The sequence below is a fragment of the Protopterus annectens genome, chromosome 8.part0, assembly GCF_019279795.1.
Source record: "Protopterus annectens isolate FY-2018-M chromosome 8.part0, PAN1.0, whole genome shotgun sequence".
NCBI classification, from domain to species: domain Eukaryota; kingdom Metazoa; phylum Chordata; order Ceratodontiformes; family Protopteridae; genus Protopterus; species Protopterus annectens.
The window spans coordinates 949449786-949477196 of record NC_056741.1 but is presented as its reverse complement, the minus strand read 5'-3'; the positions used below and the strand labels follow the sequence as shown (position 1 = coordinate 949477196).

At 38.9% G+C, this 27411-nt stretch overlaps 1 protein-coding gene across 1 annotated transcript in view; it reads right to left on the bottom strand.

The window, feature by feature from the left end:
- The window catches only part of LOC122808363 (unconventional myosin-Ie-like), a gene marked incomplete in the record, with an annotated part of 1223059 nt that overhangs the window by 1128387 nt on the left and 67261 nt on the right, over positions 1-27411 (bottom strand). Inside the window, 1 exon segment of the mRNA XM_044079330.1 lies at positions 9122-9234. Within this exon segment, the coding sequence (XP_043935265.1) occupies positions 9122-9234 (113 nt within the window).

Here is a 27411-nt window from a genome sequence, read left to right as displayed (position 1 = left end):
TTTAGCATGAAAGAGGGATTGGTGCTGAGGGACACCCTGTCCGCATGAAAGATGATGAAATGCTCCACTGCCATAAGGGCCTGTAATTCAAATACCCTTCTTGCTGAAGTGATAGCTAAAAGGAAAGCTGTTTTCCAGGAAAGGAATTTTAAATCTGCAGTAGCAGCTGGCTCGAAAGGAGGAAGGATGAGTTTCTCCAATACAAAGTTAAGGTCCCAGGCTGGAGTTGGTGCTCTCCTGGGTGGTCTTAAATTGTTGGCCCCTCTGAGGAACTGCTTGAGCAGTGGAAGAGAGAAGAGGGGAGGTTCTGTGTTATAATAAGCTGAAATGGCTGAGGCATGAATTTTTATTGAGGAAAAAGACAGGCCCTTGTGAAGCATCTCAGTTAAGTATTGTAAAATCTGAGGTAAATTGGGCACTGCTGTGCTCATCCCTTAAGATTGGTTCCAGGCACAGAATCTTTTCCATTTTTCAGCAAAAGATTTTCTAGTACTAGGCCTCATTGCCTCAAAAATGACATCCATCACTGGTTTACTGAGGGATGGTAAAGGAGAGCTTAGGTAATTAGCCAGGCTGCTAGGTTCAGTGTTTGAAGCTGAGGGTGCAGAATCTGGTTCTCCTGCTGAGACAGCAGGGTAGGAGTATGAGGTAGGGGCCAAGGGGCCAACAGTGACACACTGCGCAAGAGGGGGTATCAGTGTTGGTGTGTCCAGGCTGGTGCAATCAAAATCATCCTTGTTTTGTCTTGTTTGATCGTTAGTAATACTTTGGAGAGCAGAGGCAGAGTAGGAAAGGCATAAACTGATAGGTTTTTCCAGCTGAAGGACAGAGCATCCACTTTCGAAGCTTGTCTGTGGGGAGTCCTTGCACAAAATTTTTCCAGTTGACAGTTCTGGGGGGAGGCAAGCAGATCGATATCTGGGCTCCCCCAATTTGCTTGTCAACATGTTGAAAATCCTTGGTTCCAGTTTCCACTCGTGTGGGTCCACGAGGGTTCTGCTTAGTCCATCTGCCAGTGTATTTAGTTTTCCTGGCAGGAATTGAGCTTGTATATGTACTTGGTAGCTCAAGGCTGTGTTCCACAATGCCCATGGCTAGTCTGCAGAGGGGGGTAAGAATGTGTACCCCCCCCCCCGCTTGTTTATGTACCACATAACAGTGGTGTTGTCCATCTTTACCATTAATTGTCCTGGAAGAATGTGGTCCTTGAAGGCTGTCAGAGCATTCTGTACAGCTAACATTTCTTTATGATTGATGTGAAGGTGCATTTGAATTGGGTTCCATTTGCCCTGAATGCACTTCCCTGCCAGGTGCACCCCCCCCATGCATAGTCTGATGCGTCTGTTGTTAGGGTTTTAGGTGGCAGGGGGTAGTGTGAATGGTAGTCCCCTGTTTTGGTGGCAGGCCTCTGCCCACCAAAGGAACTCTAGGCATAGACAAGGAATGATAGGAATCATTGCTTCTAGATCCTGAGAATGTTGACATCATAGGTTTTTAGATACCATTGTAGCTTCCTCATATACAGTCTTTCATACGGAATTAGAAGAATGCAGGAGGCCATTAACCCCAAGGCTTGTAGTATTTGCCTTGCAGATAGCAGGGTTTTTGTGACCACTTGTTTGAAGTAGGTTGTCAAGTGAATTTGTTTCTCTGGTGTGTGGAAGCCATCTGGGAAGTTGTATTCAACCTTGCTCCCAGGAATATAATTTGTTGATAGAGTACCAGGTGTGATTTCTTTTCGTTTATGGTGTACCCCAGACAAGTTAGCATCCTCTGTACAAAAGCCAGATGATTCAAAAGTATGTCCTGGTTTTCTGCCTGAATTAAACAATCGTCCAGGTATTGGCATATTTGAATATTTCTTTGCCTGCAAAATGCAATGACTGGAGCTAGGCATTTTGTGAATACCCTGGGCGTAGTAGATAAGCCAAAGGGCAGTGCAGAGAACTGATAGTGCGTGTAGCCTGCTTTGAAGCGTAGGTATCTTCTGCAAGATTCCCAGATTGGGATGTGCAGGTATGCTTCCTTTAAATTTAGTGTTACCAACCAGGCATCTTTGCTTAGCATAGGAAGCAACTGATGAAGAGTCAGCATCTTGAATTTTGGAATCACCAAAAAGGTGTTTAGAGTAGGCTGGTCCAGGATAGGACGCCATGAATTGTCTTTTCTGGGTACCAGGAAAAATCTTGAGTAGAAACCTTGTCCCTTTTTCTCTTCTGGTACCAACTGAATAGCCTCTATGCTTGAGAGAGAGAGTACTTGCTTTTGGGCCTCTGCCCACTGCTTTGGAGGTAGATCCGGCCAACCGCTTGGAACTGGTGACGTGTGGAAATGAAATCTGTACTCTCGGGACACTATATTTAAAACCCATTTGTCCTGGATAATGAGTCTCCCAGTTCTTTGCATGAAGTGCAATCTTTTCCCCCAAAGGGGCAGTCAGTTGAGAAGTGCTTGGAAGTTTTAAAAAGAAGGCATTGAGACAGTTTACCATGTGGGGAGATTTATTACTCCCAAATTTGGAAGTGGAGGCCCTCCACTGCTTAGTCCTGTGCATCCCCTGAGACTGAAGCCTGGGTGCTCTGCTGGATCTGGGTTTGGACTGAGAAGGTCTGGATGAGGCAGGAAAGGACCAGTTCTTAGAAGGCCAATGCCTACTAAATCTTGGAGGTTGTACTTGTAAAAAGCCTTTAACAGTTTGCATAGATTTAGCTTTTTCCTCCATCTTTTTAAGAACTACTTCTGCCTTGTTGCCAAACAGGTTGCCCTGATCGAAGGGAGCATCCATTAATTTCACTTTAACATGATCTGGCAAGGATTGCTCCTTAAGCCAAGCATGCCTTCTAAGTACAGACCCAGTTACCGCAGCCCTGCAAGATGCCGCTAGTGAATCAAAACCACATTGCAATGTATATTTACCAACTTGTTCAGCAGAATGCATAAAATCCTGTAAATCCTTATTTTCAGTACAATCAGGAATCATCATCATTTTCTGTTTAAGCAATCCATTAATATGCAGCTGATACTTGAACATATGAAATTGGCAATTCAAGGCCCTAATGGCCAAAGTTGCAAAGTGTATACCTTCTTACCCCATCTATCCAGCGCCCTGGAGTCTCTATCAGAGGGGGTAGGATTTTTGGCAGTAGTAGCTTTAATGCCCTTGGGTCCCAGTGAAATGGTTTCAGGATCCGCAGTAGGATTTTTGAAAAGGAACTTGTGAGAGTCAGGAACCCTGTAATATCTATCAGGTTTTCTGGAAGCAGGAGGTAGAGAGTCAGGGGCCATGCTAGATTCTGAAAAGGCATAATCAACAATGCCGAGTACAGGAGATATAGCTAAAGGCCTGTGCTGGGGCAGGAGTAAGAAATCCCTAATCCTCTCTTTAGGATCAGAGAAATCCTGACTTCCCAAACGAAAAAACTCCCTGAGAGTATGCAAGGTTTCACCAAAAGAGAAATCCTTTGGGGGGAAGCAGAGGGAATACAGTCCTCAGCATCAGAATCCTCATAGGTAGATAAGGGTAAATCCTGGTCATCAGAGGAAACCGAAATTTCAGAATCCTGGTCAGACGTATCATAAGCAAACTCAGTCCTAGGTCTCTTAGAGGGGGAAGGTTGGCTTCCCCTGATTAAAGTAACAAGGTCTTCAGTCATTCTTATCATTTGTTCTTTAGGCACAGAGGCCTGACCATGCGGTCTGGGCGTCAGTTTTCTAGGCATGGTTTGAGTTTTAGGCCTTGAAGAAGAAGATGGCACAGGTTTAATATGCAAGTCAGTAGGCCTGAATACACCCTCAGAAGCCGGTGCTTGCACAACAGCTCCGAACCCATCCAAGGTAGAGACATCCGCAGGTTCCACAGTTGGAGCATCTTGCGGCATACTGGACTTCGAATGGGTCTCAGTAGAGGCCTGCGAATCTGAAGTAGTGGGTATCAAGCACTGCGAAAGCACCTCACTGAGTACCGGTGAACTGGTCTCTGTCTTTATCTTTGCGTTTTTTCAGAATGTTGGTAGTCGGATAGCTTACCGAAGACATATCAGGATAATTGAACTGAGCACCAAAAAATTTAGAAGTGCAAATATACCGACAACGGATAGTTCGTGGTTTAAATAAGGTACAAAACCGACAGCGATGTACGTCATGGTCAGGGCCTAGGTAAGGAATACAGTATGAATGAAAATCTTTATGAGGTATTTGCTTTCCACAAGAAATGCAATTCTTTACTTTTACTGACATTGGTTTAGAGCAAGAAAAAGTTTCCTCAATGGGGTACTTAGCTTTTAGTTGAAGACTTCGGTTCTAAAACTCGAAAATGAAAATTTCAGGAGTCTGCCGACTGGCACTTGCGAACTGCTTCTGCTTCGGGCACGGCAAGAAAGACTGATGTAATGACATCGACTGCATGTTTTATACCCCTGATGTCATGGAAGAAGAGACAGCAACCGACGCAGGACCCAAGACTTCGTTAATCAGGCCGACTGAGGGCTACCTGCAAGCTGATAATCCAAATGTAATGACTGCAACAGTAAAACACGAAGAACATCAATCTGAAAACACAGCTTACATGAAAACATTATAAAAACAGCATATGCTAGCCCTACTTCATTTGAGGGACATCTATGGTCAGACTGGTGGTGAAAGACTCTTCCATTTTAAAAACCTAACAAAACAAATACACTCACCTAGAAATCACCTACTTTGAATGGAGACAAACCATTACCATGTTGATTGTACATGCAGAGCAATACAGTTAAAACACAGGTAGTCCTCAAGTACAATACAGAATAGAGGGCTCTTCTAATCACTGCCCTACACTTGTAACCTCACAAGGTATACTAACAATCCAGTGGTGCTATGATCCTTAATGATGATGATGGATTATATGCCAGTATTGTCATCCAAAAGGAGCGTCTGCTGAAATACCAGTAATCCTGCCCCCAGTAAACACTGATCTGTCAGCACAATGCTGCAATAGTCACTTTACAGCCTGGCATACCCCTCAAACTGTTAACACAAGAAATCTGGACAAAACCTAGAATAATGGGAGAACAAAGGCAAAAAATAGGGACAGATTTTAAATATTGCTCTTATAAAATTAGAAAGTTTCTAGAACAGGATTTGTGCTAGCACACATTTTCTGAAAGTTATGAAGCCTGAAACTCAAAATGTATGTGCTCATTTATTTACTTCAAACATCGATTTGCCATAAAACCACAAGTTTTATGAGGAAGACCAAAATAGGAGGCAAAAATCTGGACAGTTGAGAGGTTTGCAGCATGCCAAAAATGTAAAGACAGATGCACACACTAGTCACTTTTGTTTTATATGTTTCTATTTCCACTCTGTCAGTAGCTTCACAGTAAGCAGGTTGTTTTAACAGAATGGTAAGGTGGGACAAGACAAATTGTTTACTACATTACTCATAGCAGGCAGTCACAAAGTTAGAGACTAGTGAAGCACATCAGTCTGTAGGAACTATAAGGACTGTGTATATCATCAGTGTACACTTTTGGGCATTCTATCCCTATGATGTTCTGCTACAAATTCTATACAACAGGTAGATCTTAAGATCGGTACAGTTGTACTGGAATACTATGCTAAGAAGGAACCTAATTTACAATAAAGGTGATCTCTGATCTTACTAAGCCTGTTCAAAGAGGGAAAAATAGGTTCTGTACTTTGACAGCTACAAACAAAATTAATATTTATTCTACATTTATAGAAGAACAGACATGATTTGTGCTTAAATTTCACAGTAGTGAGGGATCGAGTCTATATTATAAGATTGACAGTTGAAAACATCAAACAACATATGGTCGACACCATATGGTTGATGTCTTCAAACGTCGACCTTATAAAAGACAAAAAAAAAAAAAAGAAAGAAAAAAGTACTCTAATGGGTTTAAGCAGGGGGGAAGGCCCCCCTGCACACCCCACATGGGGCCCCCCACACCCCTGCTACTTAAATATACCAACTCCGAGACCGCACTACATTGCAGTAAACGGAAATCTCTCCTTATGGAGATTTCCGTTTACACACTCAAGATTCTGAGCGTTCAATATTCTCATGTTGACAAAGTCAGATTCGACATTGTCGGCATTCGAGAATATAACATAGACTCGAGGGATCAACTAGCAGTATGTTATAGGGCAGACCAACATGTCACTACACGGTTAGCTGCATGATGTGTAAACTACAATGCATATCAGAGAGAAATACACTTCAGCTATACAGAGAAATTATCATATCTAGCTTCATATGCTAAATTCATACGGAAAGGAGTTAAAAACTGCAAAATTAGTAAAGTAGAAAGCTTTAGTTTTCTTACAGATGTAGCATGCCACTATGACCAAGGCCTACATTTTACTGGTGTTTTGAAGGATGCACACTTCATAGTAAATGAGGGTGTAGAGAGCTGGCAACGGTATACAGGATGGCAGTTACATGGACAATGGCAGTGTGAGAAGTGTATAAAACGGATACACATCAGATTTTTACTTATTGAAAGTTTATGCATGGTTGTTAAACATGATCGGAGTATGTACACAAAATAAAAATCCACAAAGCCAGTGCTGACAGGTACGTGGTACATATAACTGAATAGGTGAACTAGTGCAAGTTAGAAAAAAATACGCATATTTTAGCACAGTCAAGTCCATACTCTGTGGACAGGTTTTTCATTCTGTGTCATCACAGGATTTAAGGTCAGTTACTCTACTCTTCAGAAAAATAAATAAATGTATGATTTGTATACTGCTGTTGATATTCACATACACTGTTATACTACAATAGACACACTAGTTAAAGTAGACATGTTTGAGGACCATTTATGGCAGAATATATTCTCCTTAGAGGTATTTACTAAATCTCAGACAAGATATATGTGCTCAACTAGCCTTCAGACTTCATTCTTGAGTTACACTGTATGAGCTTCCATCCTAAACTAACTCTTCTCCCTTCTCTACAGTTTGCAAATTTCCCTAGCTTCCAGTGATTGAGCTTTTTCTATTCTTACTCCAAAACACGGGAATGATCTGCTTCCTAAAGTCAGAAATAGAAAAATTACTAATGAACTCTGCTTTACATTGAAAGCTGCAAGAAGACAGATCATCCTACTCCAGGTTTTTATGCAATTTTCAATATATTAACCTCTGTTTCCTTTCTAGCTATCTCCTATCTTATTCTGTACACAGATCTGATTAGGATAATTTGCTCTTTCGCTAACTCAGCACGACTTGTGTGTTATTTGTTCAAAGCCGTTTACCACATTAGTATTGTAACCTCACATATGTGCAAAGCTTTTCACTTTATAATTGTTATTCTCTTTTAAACAAATATTGCAACCTTTCATGTGTCCTTTTCACATGTTAAGAAGGTCTTTATTCATTGTACTGTACCCATATATTCACATATTAATTTATCACCAGTACTATACAAAACATTTACCACCTTTTGGGAATTGTTCAGTTTTCAACTTTATATAACTCTTCTTGTTTTGTGAACCAGTGTAATGGTTTTAAAGTGTACTTAGGAGATCAATCTACTACCCTGGTCAACAATCAATCTAAATAAATATATACATACATACATACATGTATAGATAACCATACAAACAATCAAAATACATATTTTGACTCATGATTACATAGATCATAACATATTAACGGCAACAGGGAATTTGTTTTGGCATGCATGACAAGTGTTACTTTTGTAATACAGTTATACACAGATGAAGATTCCTAGTTGTATTTGTGCTTACAGATTTACATATGCATGGAAATTGTGCAATTTGCTCTATTTTTATTCTGGCTGCAAATAAGGGCTACTGTTTGTTTACATAAAAAATACAGCTGTCAAATGGTGACTCGTATGAATCTTACTTAACGGCATCTTTAATGAATATGCAGTATATGAAGTTTGACTTCTACCATGGATACTAGTTACACACACAGCTAATGATCATAAGGATATGCAGTAAATGGGCACACCTGCCACACTCAAACAAGCTCCAAACTGCTCTATATCCCACAATTATGGAATCAGAGTTATGAACACTTGTTTCCCAGGATTTCACTCACTCACTTCAGACTGAGCCCAATGACTTTCACTGCAGTTTTAAACTCAGCCAGAATTATTCTACATGCATACATTTATAAATACATGCGGACACACAATATTCTTCACAACTGGAAGTAAAATGATGACTCTTCAGTACACATTCCCTCCTTCCCAAACTTTAAGATACACATTACAAACAAACAAAATAAAATGGCTTGCCATCACAATATCGAGGACTGCACTACTTAAACACAAGATGTTGAGATAACACCAAACAACTAAGAAAGCCAAAACATGAAATATCACAACCTATACCTGCCTCCCCCCCTTCAGGCCCATGCTTATGCTTGTTTCTGGGTCTGCAGGGTTAGCCAGGTTCATGATTCAATAATTTTGCAGTGCTGCTTGTTTACTGTGTTTTAGTCTTTGGTATTCTGTGTTTTGGGGGAATAGTCTTCAATCTTATAGCAATACAATAAAACACACCTTATTACCTTTAAATTAAGCCTACCATTACATATTCAGTTAGCATGGAACAGCCACCCTTCCAAGGATGGACACCACACAGTTTGGTATATAGTTAAAATGCATAAACCCTTAAGATAATAAAACATCACCCACAAATATTTAAAGTTGAATAGTAACAATCTTTACTTGAACTAAATAGGTTTATACATTTTCTTTCTGAGTAAATATACAGAGTGAAAGAATTGTGTAATAAGTTGGAAATAAAACCTTTGAAAAGTCAGAGGATGGTCAGAAAACTCAGTGTAATACATAAGCTACAAAACATCTGTTTCTGGCTATTGATAAGCAGTAACTTTCTTGTTTTGGTCTTGTTGGTGCAAAATGTACATTCAGAGTCTTTACTGGAAGCTCATGCTCTGTAAGCTCTGACTCCAATACCATCCAGCAAGAAGAAAAAACTCCCAGATGTTTTGTAATTCCTATTAATTTTTGAAGTAGCAATCAGTGCTTTTATGCCTCAGACTCCAGGCAGGATTTTCCATAGCTTTAGTTTGAATTTTAGAAGATACTTTTCCTGTTTCCACAGTTACATACTTGGGGGGATGGAGTTTCAACAAACCATTGTCCAAACAAGGCATCATCATGTGACTGACCTAGAACCTTCAAACACCAAACTTTGCAAGAAGCAGTAAGCCTGAAGTGCAAATCTGCAAAGAGAATTTAGAGTCAAATACATTGTTTTACAGTGGCAAATGCAATTATATTTTATTTTACTGGAAAGGTATGTACAACAGTGCTTCTTTTCCATTTTAAACAAGTATTCACATACATATTTTAATTTGATAAGACTATTATACAGCTAATTTCCCTTTTGTGCATTTTCTTTTCGAAAAAAAAAAACATTTCCCAGTTTATTACAACTCTCCATAGAATATCGACATATGAATTAACATTATTACTATTGTTATTATTGGAACAATGCACACAAGTATGCATGCTTCATGTCTTGTTACAACATGTGACCAGTCTAGTTTAATTAGAGCATTTTGGACAAAGCATTCATGAACAGCTTACTTTTTTTCATTATGGGAGTTAAAATAAGAAAATAAACAATATACATGCATTTCGGTTAAAGCCAATACTATACACAAAGGTTTCTTACTGGATTGTTGTATCATTACAGGGCAACAGTGCATGCTCGTTATGGCAAATTCTACATGTCATTTAATATAAATATTTTTAATGCATTTTATGGGTGCAATTAAGCAAAAGCAATTAGCTATGCATATAGGCCAAAACTGCCATCCTATTTTCTTTTGGTGAACTTACTGCTTATGTTTGGCCAGTGCATGTGTTCCTCTACATCATGCTTGGTGTAAAAAAAAAAAAAAAAAAAAAAAATTAAAGTCAATAAGTTTTTATTGCATATATGTGTGTGTGCGTGTGTGTGTATTATACATACATATATACATATTATATATATATACACATATACACACACACAGATATATATATACATATATATATATATATATATATATACATATATATATATATATATATATATATACATATATATATATATATATATATGTATATACATATATATATATATATATATATATATATATATACGAACACACAGGCAAGAGTCAGTTCTATGGGCATTCACGATTTGCCATATACATATGGCTGTCATGTGTACTATTTTTCTGCATTTATAACATACAGACATGTGGAAACAAGAAACGGACAATTTCCTTACAAATGGTGGCACATATGAGAAGAACACCTTGCCCTACCAGTAGTACCTTTACTCTGTAGTCAGAATGACATTTATGAATATTTCTTTATACACCATACTGTGCTAATATGATTTTTTTTTTATGCCTATGGCACACAATTTATGAGCATATCAAACGTCTGGAGTGTTACTGATTTGGATAAAAGAAATAATTATAGCATAGTCATCTGCCACTGATCCACATTACAATTCCTTGGCACTTGGTGTTACATATTGTGCAAATCAACCACCCATGTTTATGTAAAAATTCCAGATGCTCTCTGGTACATTGTTTGGACATGCTACTTGAAGGGCCTTGAGCTTCCTGCATGGCATGGAATTGGGATTATTTTTACTGTGGAAGATTCAGTGTGGCTTTTGCTTTGGTTACATCAATGGGATTTGCTACAGCTATACTGTTTATGAACACTAAACTACATTTGGAGGAAATCAGGCACTTCACATTTGTACTTTATTGTAATTTATGTGAATCTTGCCTTCATATGTTTATGGTTAAAATGGGTATATACATCTGTCTTTTTTATGCTGTGTGTGTTTTTGTTTTCTACATTCAGTGTGCAACACTACTGCAAATATACGGAGACATTGGCCTATACCAAGTGTATTCATGACTATATTCTCTAACAGCATAATTGAAGATTAATTAGAAACTTATTCCATCTCCTGAAGGTAGATTACAACAGCTTCCAGATGGAGATGTTCAAAATTCTGAGACACATCACCACTCAGGCAGTTTCTCCACACTGCTCCAAACATTTGTTTTAGGCAGAAAACTGCTCACAGTGCTCTCTCTCTCTCTTTTTATTTCTGTGTATAACTCACTGTCGACATTTCACAAACTGGAAGGACAAGTCTGAAAATGTAAGCTTCCAATATTAACTATTGAGTGTTTAACTTTGTGTGGAATCAAGCTCAATGCAAGAAGATAATAGTTACTGCATGTGCGTACGCGTGTATGTATGTATGTACATATGTATGCATGTGTATATATATATATATATATATATATATATATATATATATTTATACACACACACAATCACATACACATTTTATATATATAATCACAAATTATATAAACACATTTTATATATGATAGTAAATAAGTAATGATCTAAGTAGTTATTTCTGGCATGTGTGGATAGGCCTGAGTGTATACAGGGAAGGGAAAGGTTCACTCTCCAAGTACGTTATTTGTTATTTTGCTCTGGGAGGCCAAAACTACTTTTCTAATACCTATGGAATGCCTGACAATTTACCTATGATTTGAGGGAGGTACACTGCAGCAGAAATAAAGAGCTCATATCCTACACCAACAGGAACCCTCTGTCCTCTCAAAGGAAAAGCTCATTCTCATCACTAGCTAACATCAGTATTTGATGTATTACAGTCTGCCTCAATAATGTCAGACACTGAGTGCTACTGCTAGACTTTTTCTTAATTTTCTGTACAAACAGGAACCCTTTGAGCTACTTATAAAATCAAAGAACTACATGCATTTCCCTTCTGGGTAATGTCTTTGCTAGATGCACTGTCACGTATGCCAGTGTTTTTAGCGTCAAGTGCTATTATAATTTTCTTCTCAAATTTCCTGTATCAGCAGGAACCCTTTCCACACTCAGAAAAAAGTACAGTTATGTTTGCCACAACAGTAAGTCAACTGGCTTCCCATGGTGCAGCTGGTTTCTAAAGCTGCTTTTCTTTTCTGACATGGCTAATTCTCATCTTGTGTTTGTGCAGTACTGAAAAAGGTGGCATAAGGTTCCCCTATGAAAGTAGCATCATCCTGCACTCTCTCCAGTTCTTAGACCTTAAAAGCCCCAGAGAGAAAGTTTGATTATGGTTCACAATTCTACAATGTTACAAACTATATTTTCTGTGCAAAGTATAATGAAGTTATAATAAATGTAAAAACTAAATGCATCATACATGACTATCTCATGAAGGGGAAGAAAGGAGTAAAACTTAACTGTTAAAGGAATACTTCTACAAAGAATGTTATGGCAGGAACTTGCACAACTGCACTATCCTTCAGGGAGGGACTCTACAGTAAATCATTACATTTGGGTGGGATCTCATATACCTCACTGCTTCTTGCAAGTGTACAGCTAGATGATCAGCAGTAGCACAGCTGAGCTAAATTCTGTCTTGTCTTTCGAGGGAGCTTCTAATAGTAGTATTGGACAAAGATCCGGACAGTAATGCATGGTGTAGCTTCTAAGATATCTTGGGTAAATACATTCCAAACTATGCTGCTAGTCACTAGTGCTCTTTGTGAAACATGACCATTGTCTTAAATTTTTTGTTATACTTGCCACAACAAAAGGCAGTACACCAGTGGACAAGTCACTTGGACAAAGTTTTCTTGGCAAAAGGCAGACCATCCATTTCTTTGCTGAAGGAGACAAAAAGTGATGCTTTCCTTAAGTAATGTAATTTAACTCTCTCTGCATACGCAACAGATTTAGTACATGCTCTTCTTCAGTCTAGTAGCTTGTATAGACAGCTGGAAGTTGAACAGACTAGCTGAGAGAGACAGCAATGATGACAGGCAAGAAAGAAGATTATTCTTTATAAGCAGCTTTTCATCCTGAAATGCTATACAGGGTGGCTTGCCCGTCAGGGCTTATAACTCTAAAATTCCTATTCCTGCTGTTCAAGGAACTACACAAATGGATTGAAGGAAAACATTTAAAGCCCACTGATTCAGCTGTAACAAAAGGATATAAATTAACTTTCAACATGAAAGGAAGACAGACATCTTTCCTTGGTTGTCTTAACTTTAGGACAGGTTTTAGGAAGGCCTCAACTAAATGGTCAGAAGAAAAACTAGTTTACTAGCAGCGACTGCTGAAATGCATTTTGTTAGATGGACGATGCCACATTAGACTCAAATAGATAGTTATAGTAGTCCAATTGATTTTGGAAGTGGCCAGTTGAAGGTGTCTAAACATTCATATGTCAAATAAATTAACATTTTCAACTTCAAAAGTGGAAACCTTCTGGCAGCATGTCTTTCAGTTTCCTTTATGATGTTTAATACCTAGCTGGAGAAGGAATCACTGCAAGGGATTAAAAATCTATGTGCTGATGCAGAGACATTGGAGGAATAGAGGTTAACTATATCAAAAATGAAAACTATGATCGTCTTGGCCAAGATGAAGATATGAAAATTACTTTGAGTAGAATGTTCTGAGTCAAAATAAATGTAAAAAGGCAAATAAAAGATTCAGTCTATGAGACCAAGATGTCTACTTTCCATACAGTTTTGATACTTAACAGAACAAAGAACTGGATCAGACTGCTGAGATGTGCAGTAAAAAGGTCCACTTTTGGAATACCTCACTGTTGTACTATTTTCTGGTATATTAAAGGCTTCAGTTCCAGTAATGTATCAGGCTTATCATTTTGTTGAGACAGTCTGCTGTTTTTGCAGTCCTAGAGGGACTGTTAAAAGCAAGACATTGTGCTGAGCAGACCGTTCCCTGATCAAGAGAATTTCCTCACCCAGCTGGAATGATCTCTTGATCCTAGTTTGCTGATATAGCAAGTGACTGCTGTACTGGACATAGTACAGGTTTACTATCAATATCTCGAAAATCACAATAAAAACAGTACTAAATACCGAAGTTTTTAACCGAATCTACAACTACCTGAATGGCCCTATTATCGAAACAGCCGTTAATACCAAAAATGTCGACTGACATTTTACGGCATTAAGAACGCCACCCTTACCTCAACTCCCTAATCCCGAACACCTAACTTCCTGTATATGCAGGGGGGCAAGCCCCCCTGCACCCCCCACCCCCCTAACTTATTCCAACTCTGAGATCGCACTACAGTGAGGAAATGGATGTATTTCCCTAATCGCACTGTACCACGATCCCTTTACATGAGCGAACGTTATATTTACCGAATGCACAGTCCATTCGCAAATATACCATTCGCTCATTTAACCTGTCCACATACGAAGTATTCAAACATCTGTTGTTCGAATACTTCATAGCCGTGCAATTGCACAGCAACATTTCAATAGTAAAAGCCATAGTACATACATACATACATAGAATTACTATTCATATGCAAGTGATTGGACACACAGCAGTCTTGAAAGACTGTCAGAGACCTATGTACTAATTTCATCTCCTTTAGCCTGATGTGAAAAGATCTTTCTTGAGGAATCTGATATCTTCAACACAGAGTATGATCAAATGGGCTCACACAGTATAATCTACAGCATCTGTTCCCAACTGCTGAAACACTATAGAAGAAATTAAGAGGCATTTTTTGAAAGGTGGATTGGGTCACTCCACAAACAAAACTCCATGTTTGCAGACTGTGGAAGAAGGATAACTTTCCAGATAATCCAAGGATGAGTTCCAAATATAAGTGAGAGGCCATTGATGTCTCCTCATATGGAATCTTGCATAAACAACCAGAATAATACAGGAAAATAACTTTGAGCAGACCCCTTACGTATCATGTTGCAGTAATGGCATGTCGGAGAAAAATTTGTCAAAGTCTAGATCCTTATTAACTTATCCTGGGTACACAATCTGGACAAAGTTTATAACGACTTCCAGCAATGCTGGTAAATGAGTCTGAGGCAAGTATGACTTTTTGTAAAATGCAATTATCCCCAGAGATGTAATTGCTATTTGATGTGATCTCATATCTGTTTGGGAGACTGAGGTATTAGCAGGCAGTCATTCAACTACAGGAAAGTGGCAATGTTCTATTGTCTAATGTGTACAAACTGTGACAGTCCCTACTTTGGGATAGTAATCAAGATGTCTCAATCTTCACCACTGACACCTGTAAGGGACAGCCACTAGGAGCAAAAATGGATACCCATACTATTTTCACATGTATCTCTTTGCACCAAGCACAATTTCCCTTAAGAACACAGAGGGAACACACTCCAGACCTTGGACTGGATACTCTACAGGCCAAAATAAGACTTCGCACTGACCACTTTGGAGCTCTTTGTCCCTGTTGCTAGTAGCTGATGCACAGACTTGGATATTTGATATATATATACACACACACACACCTGGGAAAGGCTGTCACAGATTTATCAGCTGTGTCTCCTCTACCCAGACTATGAGGTAATTACACTGCCATCAGTCAGCTACTCTAAGGCTCTTACAAGGATACTTAATTATACTGAATAATATTACGACTAATACAAATGACATAGTTTGACCAATGCAGCAAGGCTTTCAGGAGTGGCCACAATGTCACTAAAATAAGCATAAGTACTCTCAAGATGTTAAAAGTATTCTCTAAAAAAACAGCCACAACAAAAAGTATAGAATATTTAATAATAAATAATAAAATAGAAAACATGAGAATATTGAATATCTGGTTACAATAAACACCAGAGTTTCAATCACAGGAGATATAAAAAAACACAGTTGGATAGATTCACACAGATGCAGAAAATAATACTTAACTAATCTCACTATATTTTCCTGACTTTCTGAAGAATTACTGTTCCCTGGTTACTTACTACAGCAAGGCAAGATGAAGAGTGCGGATTTGGTTAATACAGCAAGGCAAGATAATGTATGAAATATCTGTTAGACATCTTTCCTGTCAGGTTCCAAAGTGCTGCTGTGAGAATTCTGGAATTTCTACCACCAATATCTTAAAAAAGTCATTTCAGTGTTGGTTATAGAATGACCACATCTGGTCAACTTGACTCTAGTATAATATGCACCCAGAGATTTGCTAAGATCTGTTTCAGCATCTGAAAGCTATAAAACAATTTCAAAAACTTCCGACTTTCCAGGGTAGCAATTAGTTCACCCCTAAGGACAATACAGTAAGATTCCTAGTCCTGTTTTTCTCAGACATTCTTGTCTCTGGCTGCAATCAAACCTGAAAGATAAAATCTTTATGGCATAAATCAACCCATTTAATTTTCAACATATTTTTGAAAATTAGCTAGACTGAGATTAACCTCTTCCTTCCAGAATTTTTTGTTAAAACATATACCTTTAATCAGTTATAACAACACTGTCTGACATGCATGTATATCTGTTTTTTGTCCAGCAGGACCCACTGTTGATGCATTTTTAACACAAGCAACTTTACAAACGCATTTTAACAAAAGCATCTTTTCAAATCGGCATGATAGTCAAATGACAAAATTCTTTACAAAACCCCAGCAAGCTATGCTGGCGTATATTACACATGCACTGTCTTACTCTCCCTTGCACAGGTGGCACTACCTCATATCATCACACAAACACTTGTACACATTTGGCAGATACCTTTGGGGTGTGAATAAATGAAATGGAAGAGATTTAAACTAGAAGTGCTTTTTGCAATCTGAAGAACTGTGTTTCTTTGGCCTTACTGGAATAGGAAGGTGTGCATCTTTCAGATGCAGTATTGCCATGTGATATCTCATTTCTAGAAAGGAAAGAACTGCCTTTGAAGTTTCCATTCTAAATTTCTTGGTAAAAACATACCTGTTCTGATAAAAGGAGAACCTACATGAGAGTGTTGTCTATTAGGTGACTACTATTTTGTGCTTTCCCCTGCCCATAGCTTCATTAACAGCAAAGCCTGCTCTATCTGATTAGAAGAATGCATGAAATATGAAATGAGTTTGGTTTCTGGTGAAACTTTGCAGGTAACCTAGAGCAAATATTTGAAGAACCCATTTGTCTGAGTTTATTAATTCACAACCTGGTGCACAAAATTGGAAGCTGCCTCCCAGGGGTCCATGAAGAAATGCAGGATGTCTTCTGATATGTCTTTACTTTATAAGCCTGCAGCTAAGTGACTTTCGATTTGTACCATTTTTATTTTTATTATTTGCAATATACATTTAAGATACAACCAGAAAGCAATGGGTTATATTTCATACACACAGAATGAATACATAAAATAAATATAGCCTTGTAGTATGCATCTTCCAACTTTCCAGATATATACATCTTAACATGGGTCTTTATCCTTAACCCTGTCATTGATCCAGTAAACTATGTTTGGTGGGAAGATGCTACTGATTTAAAACTTTTTTCAAGTCAAATCTACAAGTATTAGGGGGCAAAACCCATTTTATCTGTTGCTGCATTAGTCTATTATGAAATATTCTAGGAATTTTTGAGACACGAGTAAAAGATACGATTCACTGACTCAAAAATCATATGGTTCATAGGTAGGTACTAGGTTATTGGCCCTAGGGCCTATATAAGCCTAGCCAAAAAGGTACCCTGGCTTTCGCCACCTAAGAAAATTATGTTCCTGTGCCCCTGTCGAGCAGAGCCGCAGAAGTGATCCCCAGGGTGAATTTCTATCTCCCATCCAATCATCAAGATTGTTCTTGAAGAGTGCTAATGAGGAGCTTTGTCTGATATAGATAGGTAGTTTGTTCCAGAGTATGGGAAGTCTCTGGGACAGGAATCTATCCCTCTAGCATGTTCTGTTTATTGTTGTGACAAGGTTTAGGTCCCTAGAGCGTGTAGCTCAGAAGGATTGGGATTTCTTTAAGTGGAGCGTATCCAACTGCTCTAGGTTTGCCACAGCTTTGTATGTTAGACAGAGATCGCCTCTGAGTAGGTGACATGTGATGGAATAAAACTGGAGTTTTTTGAGACCGTCTGCGTAGGGCATCTGTTTGAGGCCAGTAATCCTCTGTGTGTGGTATTTTTGCAGCTTTTCCAGTTGTTGATGTTTTGTGAGGTACATACCAAGAGGGGCACTGTATTCTATAATAGGTCTAATGAGTGATGAGTACAGGGGAACAATGACCTCTTTTTTCCTGGATGAGAAACCTTTTGTGATGAGGTGTGCCACATAGAAGAATTCCCTGACTACTGTGGCAATGTGATTATCAAAGGAGAGACTACTGTCCACCTGTGTCCCAAGGTCTCTTATTACACTTTAGGTGTTAGACTACCACATATGTCGTAGTTCATGGGTACAGAGTTTTTACCAAAAGGGATGACAATGCACTTTTTGGCATTGAGCTTGAGGCCATGGCTTTGACACCAGGCATCTGTCTCAATGAGGTCCTTTTGCAGTATGTCCACATCGTTAGGAGTTTCGATTATGGCTCTCTAGTTTGCAGTCATCTGTGAACTTCGTTAGCCAAAGACCTGGACAGAGGCACAGCAAACTAATGGGTATAGTATTCTCATCCTAAGGGGTGGTGAAAGCCACACACACTCTGGCTAGGCTTATAAATGCCTTAGGGCAGATAGCCTAGTATGAATCTATGAACCTTCTGTGTTATCCTGTACTTCAGAGAAGTAGATACCAAACAGGAGAGGACCCAGGACTGAACCCTGTGGTACTCCACTTGTCACTGGTCTGAAGTTGGATTTGGAGTCTGCTATTTTCACAGTATGGGTTCTGTCAGTGAGCCATTTGGCAACCCATCTTGTGACAAACCCACTAAACTAGTTATAAATCCCTATCTATAATTCCGGAGTGGGGGATACTCTCAAAAGACTTGGTGAGATTTAGACAGGCTGTGTGAACCACCTTACCCTCATCTACGGCTTTGGTAACCACTTCAAAGAAGTCTATCAGGTTTAGGAGACATGATCTTCCTTTTTCCAAACCTGAACAAGGTGGGGTCCAGATTTGGAGATTATCAATGTCATTGTTTATAAGTTCCATATGATACGTTCCATAGCCTTGCAGACCAGGCTCGCAGGCTAATGGGGAGGTAGTTCCCGGGGTCCATGGTGGCTCCCCCTTTGTGGAGTGGGATGACTGTCACTGTGTGCCATTCATTGGGCACAAAGCCTGAGGTAAGGCTATGACTGAACATGGTATTTAGGTGGGGTGCCAGTTCATTCTGTAGTTCATGTAGAACGCAGCCTGGGATGCTCTCAGGTCCCATGGACGCTGTGTTCTTGGCTTTGAAGAGTGTGGTTTTTACGTGTGCAGCCGTGATTACAGGAACTTTGCATTCTTCCGGTATACAGGTGGGCCCTTTAGGGGCGAGAGGAGTGTAAAGTTAGCACTGAACCTATCTGGCAGGATGTTGGAGTATCAGTTGGTTCTGTATATTTACTGCCATTGTGCAGTAACTTAGAGCAGATCTGAGTGCTGCCATTGAGATTCTTGACATAGCTATAGAAAGTTTTGTGGTTGCCTTTCGAATCAGTGGCGATTTTGTTTTCGTAACTAGCTTTGGAGGATTTTATGAGGGATCTCAGCTTCTTACTCAGGTTGATCAGGGAGTTCCTCCAATCATGGGATTTTACTCTTTTTGCAACAATTTCATTCTTCTGTTTTAGAGTTTTGTTTATGGCAGGGGATCACCAGATTGGCTTCCTTTTTTGGAGGACAGTATCTTGGTTCTATTAGGGATCGCACGATCCATGCACTTGTGTAAGTGCTTATAAAGTAAATTTGTGTAGGATTCAGCAGTCGTACCTCTATTGTCCGTCTGCATGGGTGTCATGAAGTTTGACACGTCTGTCTTAAGAAGCGTGACATTGGCTTTGGAGAATTTTTTATGGTGGTTTCCCTAAAGGTGGGTGGGGCTGGGATGTGGATGTCTAGGGTGATTAGCTTGTGGTCGGATCTGACCAACAAGGAATTGATCTCTGGTGTGGAACACCAGTTGCCCATGTTGGTAATGACCAGGTCTAGGATATTACTGCCCCTGGTGGGGGTGTGGATAAGTTGATCCAAGGCATTGGAATTTATGAATTCCATAAAATGTTGAGCAAAAGAGTTGGTACAGGAGTAGTTTTCTCAGTTAATGGTGGGGTAGTTGAAATCACCCATTATTAGGGTGTTAGGTTGTACCCTAATATTTTCCAGTGTATCAAGAAATGAGGAGTGGGAATCCTGGGGCATGGTGGGGTATCTGTAGCAAGCTACAATTTGGATTGCGGTCTTGCCCAGAGTTAGCTGCACTTGGATAATCACGGATGCATTATGCTAAGCAACTAGCCTGGAGGTGTGGATATCCTTAGTGAATATGGACACGCCTCCACCTTTACTGTTTCGGTCCAGGTTAGGTGGCCAAAAGGCGTGGTATGAATGATAGCCTGGTAATGGAGGGTTGCTCTCTGGAGCCTTGATCCAGGTCTCTGTCACTGCACAGATGTCGATGTTCTCCATTTTAAAGAGTCCCTCGAGTGAGTGCATTTTGAGGTTTAGACTTCTAGCATTGAGTAGCATTACCCTCAGATTTTGCTTGCTTGTACCTGCTACGGTTGTGAATTTGTCATTTGAACCTTCCCTAAAAAAGGCATTATAGGGGTGGCAAGAGCCTTAATCAGTATCCGGAATCTGAAGGGCGACAGGTGCAGGCCATCTCTGGCAAAGCATCGTGGTCTGTTGATCATGTCATCTCAGGCCGACAGATACTGGATCCCCTTAGAATGACACCAGAACTTAGCCAATTGTTGAAGTCAATTATTTTGTCCTTGTTATAATCGGTCCAGTTATAATCGGTTGTCAGATTTAAAAAAAAAACATAAGGGTATGGGAGATCTTGCCTTACTAAACCTTCTGAAAAAAAAAACAGGATAAGCAGTGACTGTAAAGCCAAGGTTCCCCTGAGAAATAAAAGGACGAATAAATCCAAGTCCAGCAGTCTTGCAGCACAATAAATGAATTTTATTAAGTGCTTTCATCTCAGTTAATACAGAGACTTCATCAGAATAAAAAACACACAGAAGACTCAAACTTAAATATGCTTAACCAATTAATCACATGCATAATCAATTAAATAATTACATTTTTTTAAAAAGACATGCACATTATGTACAAAATTCATCTGGTCAGTGCTTTAAATTTTAAAACTGGAGCCATAGACATTTCATTTAGACCAGAAACCTGATATAAATTAAGCAAAAATTGTCATTTCAGTTCACACAATTCAATATCCATCTCCCACCAACCCCCTCTTAGAGATCTGTGTACTACTACTAAAATACCAAACCTAAACTTTTTGAAATCTACACATTTATTAGAATGTCTATACAAAGCATTTTATCATTTTTTGTGTAATTGTATAAACATGTTCATAAATATGTTTACTAAGCTGTCTCTCTCTCTCTTTTACCTACATAAAAATATTTACATGAATCACATTCAGCCAAGTAAACTAAATCCCTTGTTGTGCAATTTCCTGGTTTAAAAAACACTAAATTAGCTCTATTAGGTAAATAAATACTTTTGTCATCTAAAATGTATTTACAGTATAAGCAGCATCCACATTTTGTAGTTCCTTTTTCAGATGGATTATGGAGAATAATATTATGCTCAAACAAATACTTCAAATTTTTACTCATTTTATTCACAAATTTTGGCTTATCCCCAAAAATTCTTAACAAATCGAGGTTACTCCTGAAAATAGTCCAATATTTTCTTCATTACCTCTTTAACATCCTTAGAGCCTTCACCAAATGGTGCACCATACTACTTGTAAATTGTTCTTTCAAGGAATCATTATGAACCCCTACATTTATAATGCCTACACCCAGGAGAGGTTTAAATTTCATACCCCAAGTTAATACTACCTCTTTACTGACCCTGCTAATACGGTCTTTGGGGGAACCTCTCTCAAGAAATAAATCAATAATAAATAAAACTTCTTTCCTCAGAAGGTCCCAATCTGAGCACATTCTGGTGGCGCTTACTAACTGACCTTTAAAAATATTTTTTCTTGTTTTGAAGGGGTGTTGACTATTAAAGTTCAAGTATGAATTAGAGAATGTATCCTTTCTAAAAATGGTAGAACAAAACTTCCCTTCAACCATATCTTTACTCAACCTTACATCCAAAAAGTCTATACTTGTGTTAGAACTTTTACTGGTGAAGGTTAGAAATGAAGGAAGTTGATTTAAATAAGTAACAAAGTCTGTACAAGCTGATGTAGGTTCTCTTCAAAGAATAAAAGCATCATCTAAAAAGCGAAGGTACAAACTACATCTATCCTTATATTCAGATGGAAAAAACATATTTACGTTCCCATGCATACATGACCATGTTTGCATAAATGGGAGCACAGCTGGCCCCCACTGCAACACCCTTTATCTGCTTAAAACAACTGCCTTCAAACATAAGAAAATTGTTATCCAAATTCATATCCATAACACTTAAAGCAAAATTTATCATAGTGCTATTCAAATCTGTTAAATCTAAATTTGCCTCCAAGAATAATTCAATTCCCTCCTTATGAGGAACACTAGTAAAAATGTCTACTATGTCGATTGTAGTAAATGACACTTCTGAAGAAAATAATTCTGTCCTTAATCTAGACATGTAATCCTATGAATCTTTTAAAACACAATTGATCTTAAACACAATTGGTTTAAAAAGTCGATCTATAAAAACACCTAAGGGATAAGTGGAACTACCTTTAGATGTAATAATCACTCCAGAAGGTGAATTTATTACGTCCTTATGGACCTTGGGTATTCCAAAAGCTTGTGGGATGGTAGGGTGCTCAGTTTTAAGAAACTCAAATAATTCTTCTGAACTAGTGCCCTGGAAAAGAGAATCCTCCAAAAAAAGTTGCACCTTCTTATAGGCAATCAACTTTGTTGTACGAAGCTTCCATATACTTGCTAGTGTCATAAAAAATGTCCATCACTTTTACATTATAATCAATATTCTCCACCAATACCATCCCACCCCCTTTGTCGGGTTTCATAACCCTAATAGAGTCATCTAATCACATTTCTTTTAGTAGTGTCATCTACTGTCTATTAAGATTGAAATATTTCCTCTTGTATGAACTAAGAACTGAATATGTATCCCTCATTTTATCCTTGGCTTTACGGTCACTGCTTATTCTGTTTTTTTTTCAGATGTTGTTGATGCAAGGTTGAGATATTCTGCCTATGTGGTTGCAAGTGTTGTTGTTTGGCGACACCTTACTAAACCTTAACAACTTCACCTGTTTACCAAGATGAAAAAAAAATCTGTTCTCAATAAAGAATTCATACTGGTCCTGATTAAAATGAACACATTATTTCATTAACATATTTATATATTCCCAGAGGAGAAATGGCTAGGATTTAACACAAATAAAAAGTGCATCATTGAGTGACATAAATGTTTAGAAATGGATGATTTTAGGCATTTATCACCTCAGCTATATGGCCTCACTCATTTGCTAAAACTGACAAGAGTAGAAAAATCTCTCTAAAAATCCCTAATCAATATTTTCACATTATGTCTAATTTGATATAACTAAACTGCAGATTTTTTGTTGTTATTATTTTTGAATATTGTAAAATAATTGTTTTTGAAATGTTTTTGTAATACTCTGGAGCTTCGCTCCCTGGACCTCCACTGAAAATGGGCAGCTACCCAGCTGGACTTTCCCAGTAATTAAATGTCAATATGCTAGGATTGCTGAAACATATGCTGCAATCGCCTTCTCATGATGCTGTTACAGTTGCATCTAAGTACATATAACTAGCACTTGCCACAATGGCAATGCATAGATAGGCAAGCAAAGAGAGGGCATTTAAATATGTGGAGTCAGAGTAACAGAATGACAGTCTGAGCACTTACATATTCTAACAAAACATGTTATGTAATATTACATGTGCATCACAGAAATGTCCATCATAAAATGAATGCCAACCTGCCATTAAGGTTTGCAATAAGGAAGAATCACAGCACACACAAGACCATTGTCAATTTGCATATCAACACATACTCTCTTATCCCTTCTTCAAGCATCACTTTTCTATATTTTCCTTCACTCTCAGACACATCTATCTATACACCATCATCTTCATGCCCTAGACTCGTACAGCTATGGCTTACCTCCGATGGGACTGAGAAAGTGACTGTTGCCATCACAGCTTATTTTGTTGTATTTTTGATGACTGGAGAAGAACACTCATTCCAAGTTGTTACCAATAATGGAAGCACATACTTTGACCCACTGGCTTTTTAGGAGCATCTCAAACCGCAGAAACAGAGGAATAATTAAAGCTAACACGTCACACATTTACAACACAAAGCAAGCTAATCCAGTCTGGTCACAAGAATAGTCCAAACAAGCTTCTGGGCAAAGAAATGATGGCCTCCTCCTCCACAGTCAATGTACACCGGTTAAGGTTTTTAACTTGTACTGTAGAGTACACCTCTCTGATCTGTAAGTCTAAGTCCTGTTTTATTCTGAGAATCTTTACCAGCATGGCTTCTATTTATGCTCCAACAATGATTCTCAGTCATTGCTTTTTTTCCTCATTTATCTCCAGGGTTGCCCAACTGAGAAGTTAGCATTTATATGTAAGAAATGCTGGGTGGGGGTTGCATCCTGAAAAGATGCTTGTCTATTGCAATATTGTTGCCTGGTTGAAGGTTCATAGGTGAATATAGGCTAACTGCCCTGAAGAACCATTTTAAGCTTAGCCAATAACTCAAAGTCATAAACAAACCCTGCACCTTGCATCTGTTAGGTAAAGACATTACTCATTATGCCAGACTTTGACTTATATAACTGACTGCTATGCTAATGACCACAGGAGGCCTTTATAAGCCTCATTATGTTCCCCAAGGTAGTAATCAAACTCTGTATCCTGTGTCAGTGAGGTAAACACCTTACCATTGCACCAACCTCCCTTAAAGATCTTACAGCATCTACCATCAATGCAGACAGATGGGGCCTCGGTTTAACATCTCATCCAAAGGACAATGCACTGAGAAGTGCAGCACTCCCCTCCACCAAAGGGTACTGTAGTGTCAGCAAACTATCTACATAATGTGGGAGTAGAACCCACAGCCTTCTGCACCAAAGAGGAATATGCTACCTATTCTTCCAATTTATTTTACCCAGCTAAAGTCTTGACCAGTTGCAAAATAAAAAGATGGATTGAAAATAAACCATTATTATTATGACAGAATGGGGGAGGGGCATAGGTGAAAAGCACACAGTTTTTTTTTTAACCGATCTTTTCTTTTTTGTATTATTGTATTTCTTTTCTTGTATGAGGAAGTCGGGAGTGGCAGAGAAGTATGTAAGAGTGGTACAGGATATGTACGAGGGTAGTGTGACATTGGTAAGGACTGCGGTGGGAGTGACAGATATGTTTAAGGTGGAGGTGGGATTACATCAAGAATCAGCTCTGAGCCCTTTCTTATTTGTAGTGGTGATGAACAGGTTGACAGATGAGATCAGACAGGGGGCCCCGTGGACTATGATGTTTGCAGATGACATTGTGATATGTAGTGAGAGTAGGGATCAGGTTGAGGAGACCCTGGAGAGGTGGATATATGCTTTAGCGAGGAGAGGAATGAAGGCCAGCAGGGCTAAAACATAATATGTGTGTAAATGAGAGGGAGGGTAGAGGAATGGCGAGGATGCAGGGAGTAGAGTCGGTAAAGGTGGATGAGTTTAAGTACTTGGGATCAACAGTTCAGAGTAATGGTGAGTGTGGGAGAGAGGTGAAGAAGAGAGTACAGGCAGGGTGGAATGAGTGAAGAAGAGTGTTAGGAGGGATTTGTGACAGACTGGTACCTGTAAGAGTGAAAGGGAAGGTCTACAAGAGGGTAGTGAGACCAGCTATGTTATATGGGTTGGAGACGGTGGCATTGACAAAAAGGCAGGAGTCAGAGCTGGATGTGGCAGAGTTAAAGATGTTAAGATTTGCACTGGGTGTGACTAGGATGGACAGGATTAGGAATCAGTATATTAGAGGGTCAGCTCAGGTTGGACAGTTTGGAGACAAAGCAAGAGAGGCGAGATTGAGTTGGTTTGGACATGTGCTGAGGAGAGATGCTGGGTATATTGGGAAAAGGATGTTAAGGATGGAGCTGCCAGATAAAAGGAAAAGAGGAAGGCCTAAGATAAGGTTTATGGATGTGGTGAGAGAGGACATGCAGGCGATTGGTGTGAAAGAGCATGATGCAGAGGACAGGAAGAAATGGAAACAGATGATCCGCTGTGCCGACCCCTAATGGGAACAGTGGAAAGAAGATGATCTTTTCTTTTTTCTGGCTTTGTCAACTGACCATTAACTTCACCCCTATTCTCCCTTCCTATATGTTGCAAAGCCACCCCCCCCCCAACCCCCGGGTTATAACACTGGACCCAGCATGTTGCAACCCCTTCTACAGGACATATACTGCTTGGTGAACAGTATGACCCAAGTTCTCCTGCTGCTGCACCATCTGGCCTTCACCAGGTGGGAGTCACACAATGAAACTCCACCTCTCTCTGTCCCTTCAGGGATCTGTGTGCCAGCACCAGTCTGCTCAGTCCACCCCCACTGACAACTCGTATCCTGGATTTTAGTCAGAACAGAGTCAACCAGGGCAAAGTGAATAAAAGCTTCATCCCCTCTATACAATTCAGACAGCAAAACACATAACGTTCAGCAGTAATTGTGCCACCAGACTGATATGGTGACTTGCATATACCACAGAAAACAAAACATTTCATTCATCACTCAAAAGATCTCCTAACAAATATGTATGATCTCTGATCAAACACTACCTCATAAAACCATTATTACTCACACATGCCCTGACATCACTCATAGCAACTCTAGTAATGTCAAAACATGAAGCGGCAGGAAATTAAACTGATAAAGACATGGGCGTGCCACATAACAGGAAGCAAAAGTGGAAGGTAAATAAATGCATCTCAAGGTAAACTGTACTGAAGGAAAAAATCATGACCTCTGAACAGGAAATCTCAACTGTGGTTTGCTACAGCACAGATATTCACGTGGTTAGGTACTCTATAAAACTGAAGATTAAGAGATTAGAGAGACTATCAAGTAGCATAAATGCAGCCATTAATTAACTACTCTATACTATATATATATATATATATATATATATATATATATATATATATATATATATATATAAAGTTTAAACTAAACACGAGAAAGACTGAATACAGTTAAAACTATTCACTTAATACACTGCACAGGGAGAAATGAAAATTCATGCAAAATATCTGATAAGATTCCTTCACAGAAATCCGAAGGATTCTTTATTTTATGCTGAATGTAATGATATCACCTAGTTTAAGTAGTATTTCTTCACAAAGGAATGGTATGTAAATCAAACAATATACCACTCAAAATGTCAAACTGTAAAACTGTAAGCAGATTCAGGC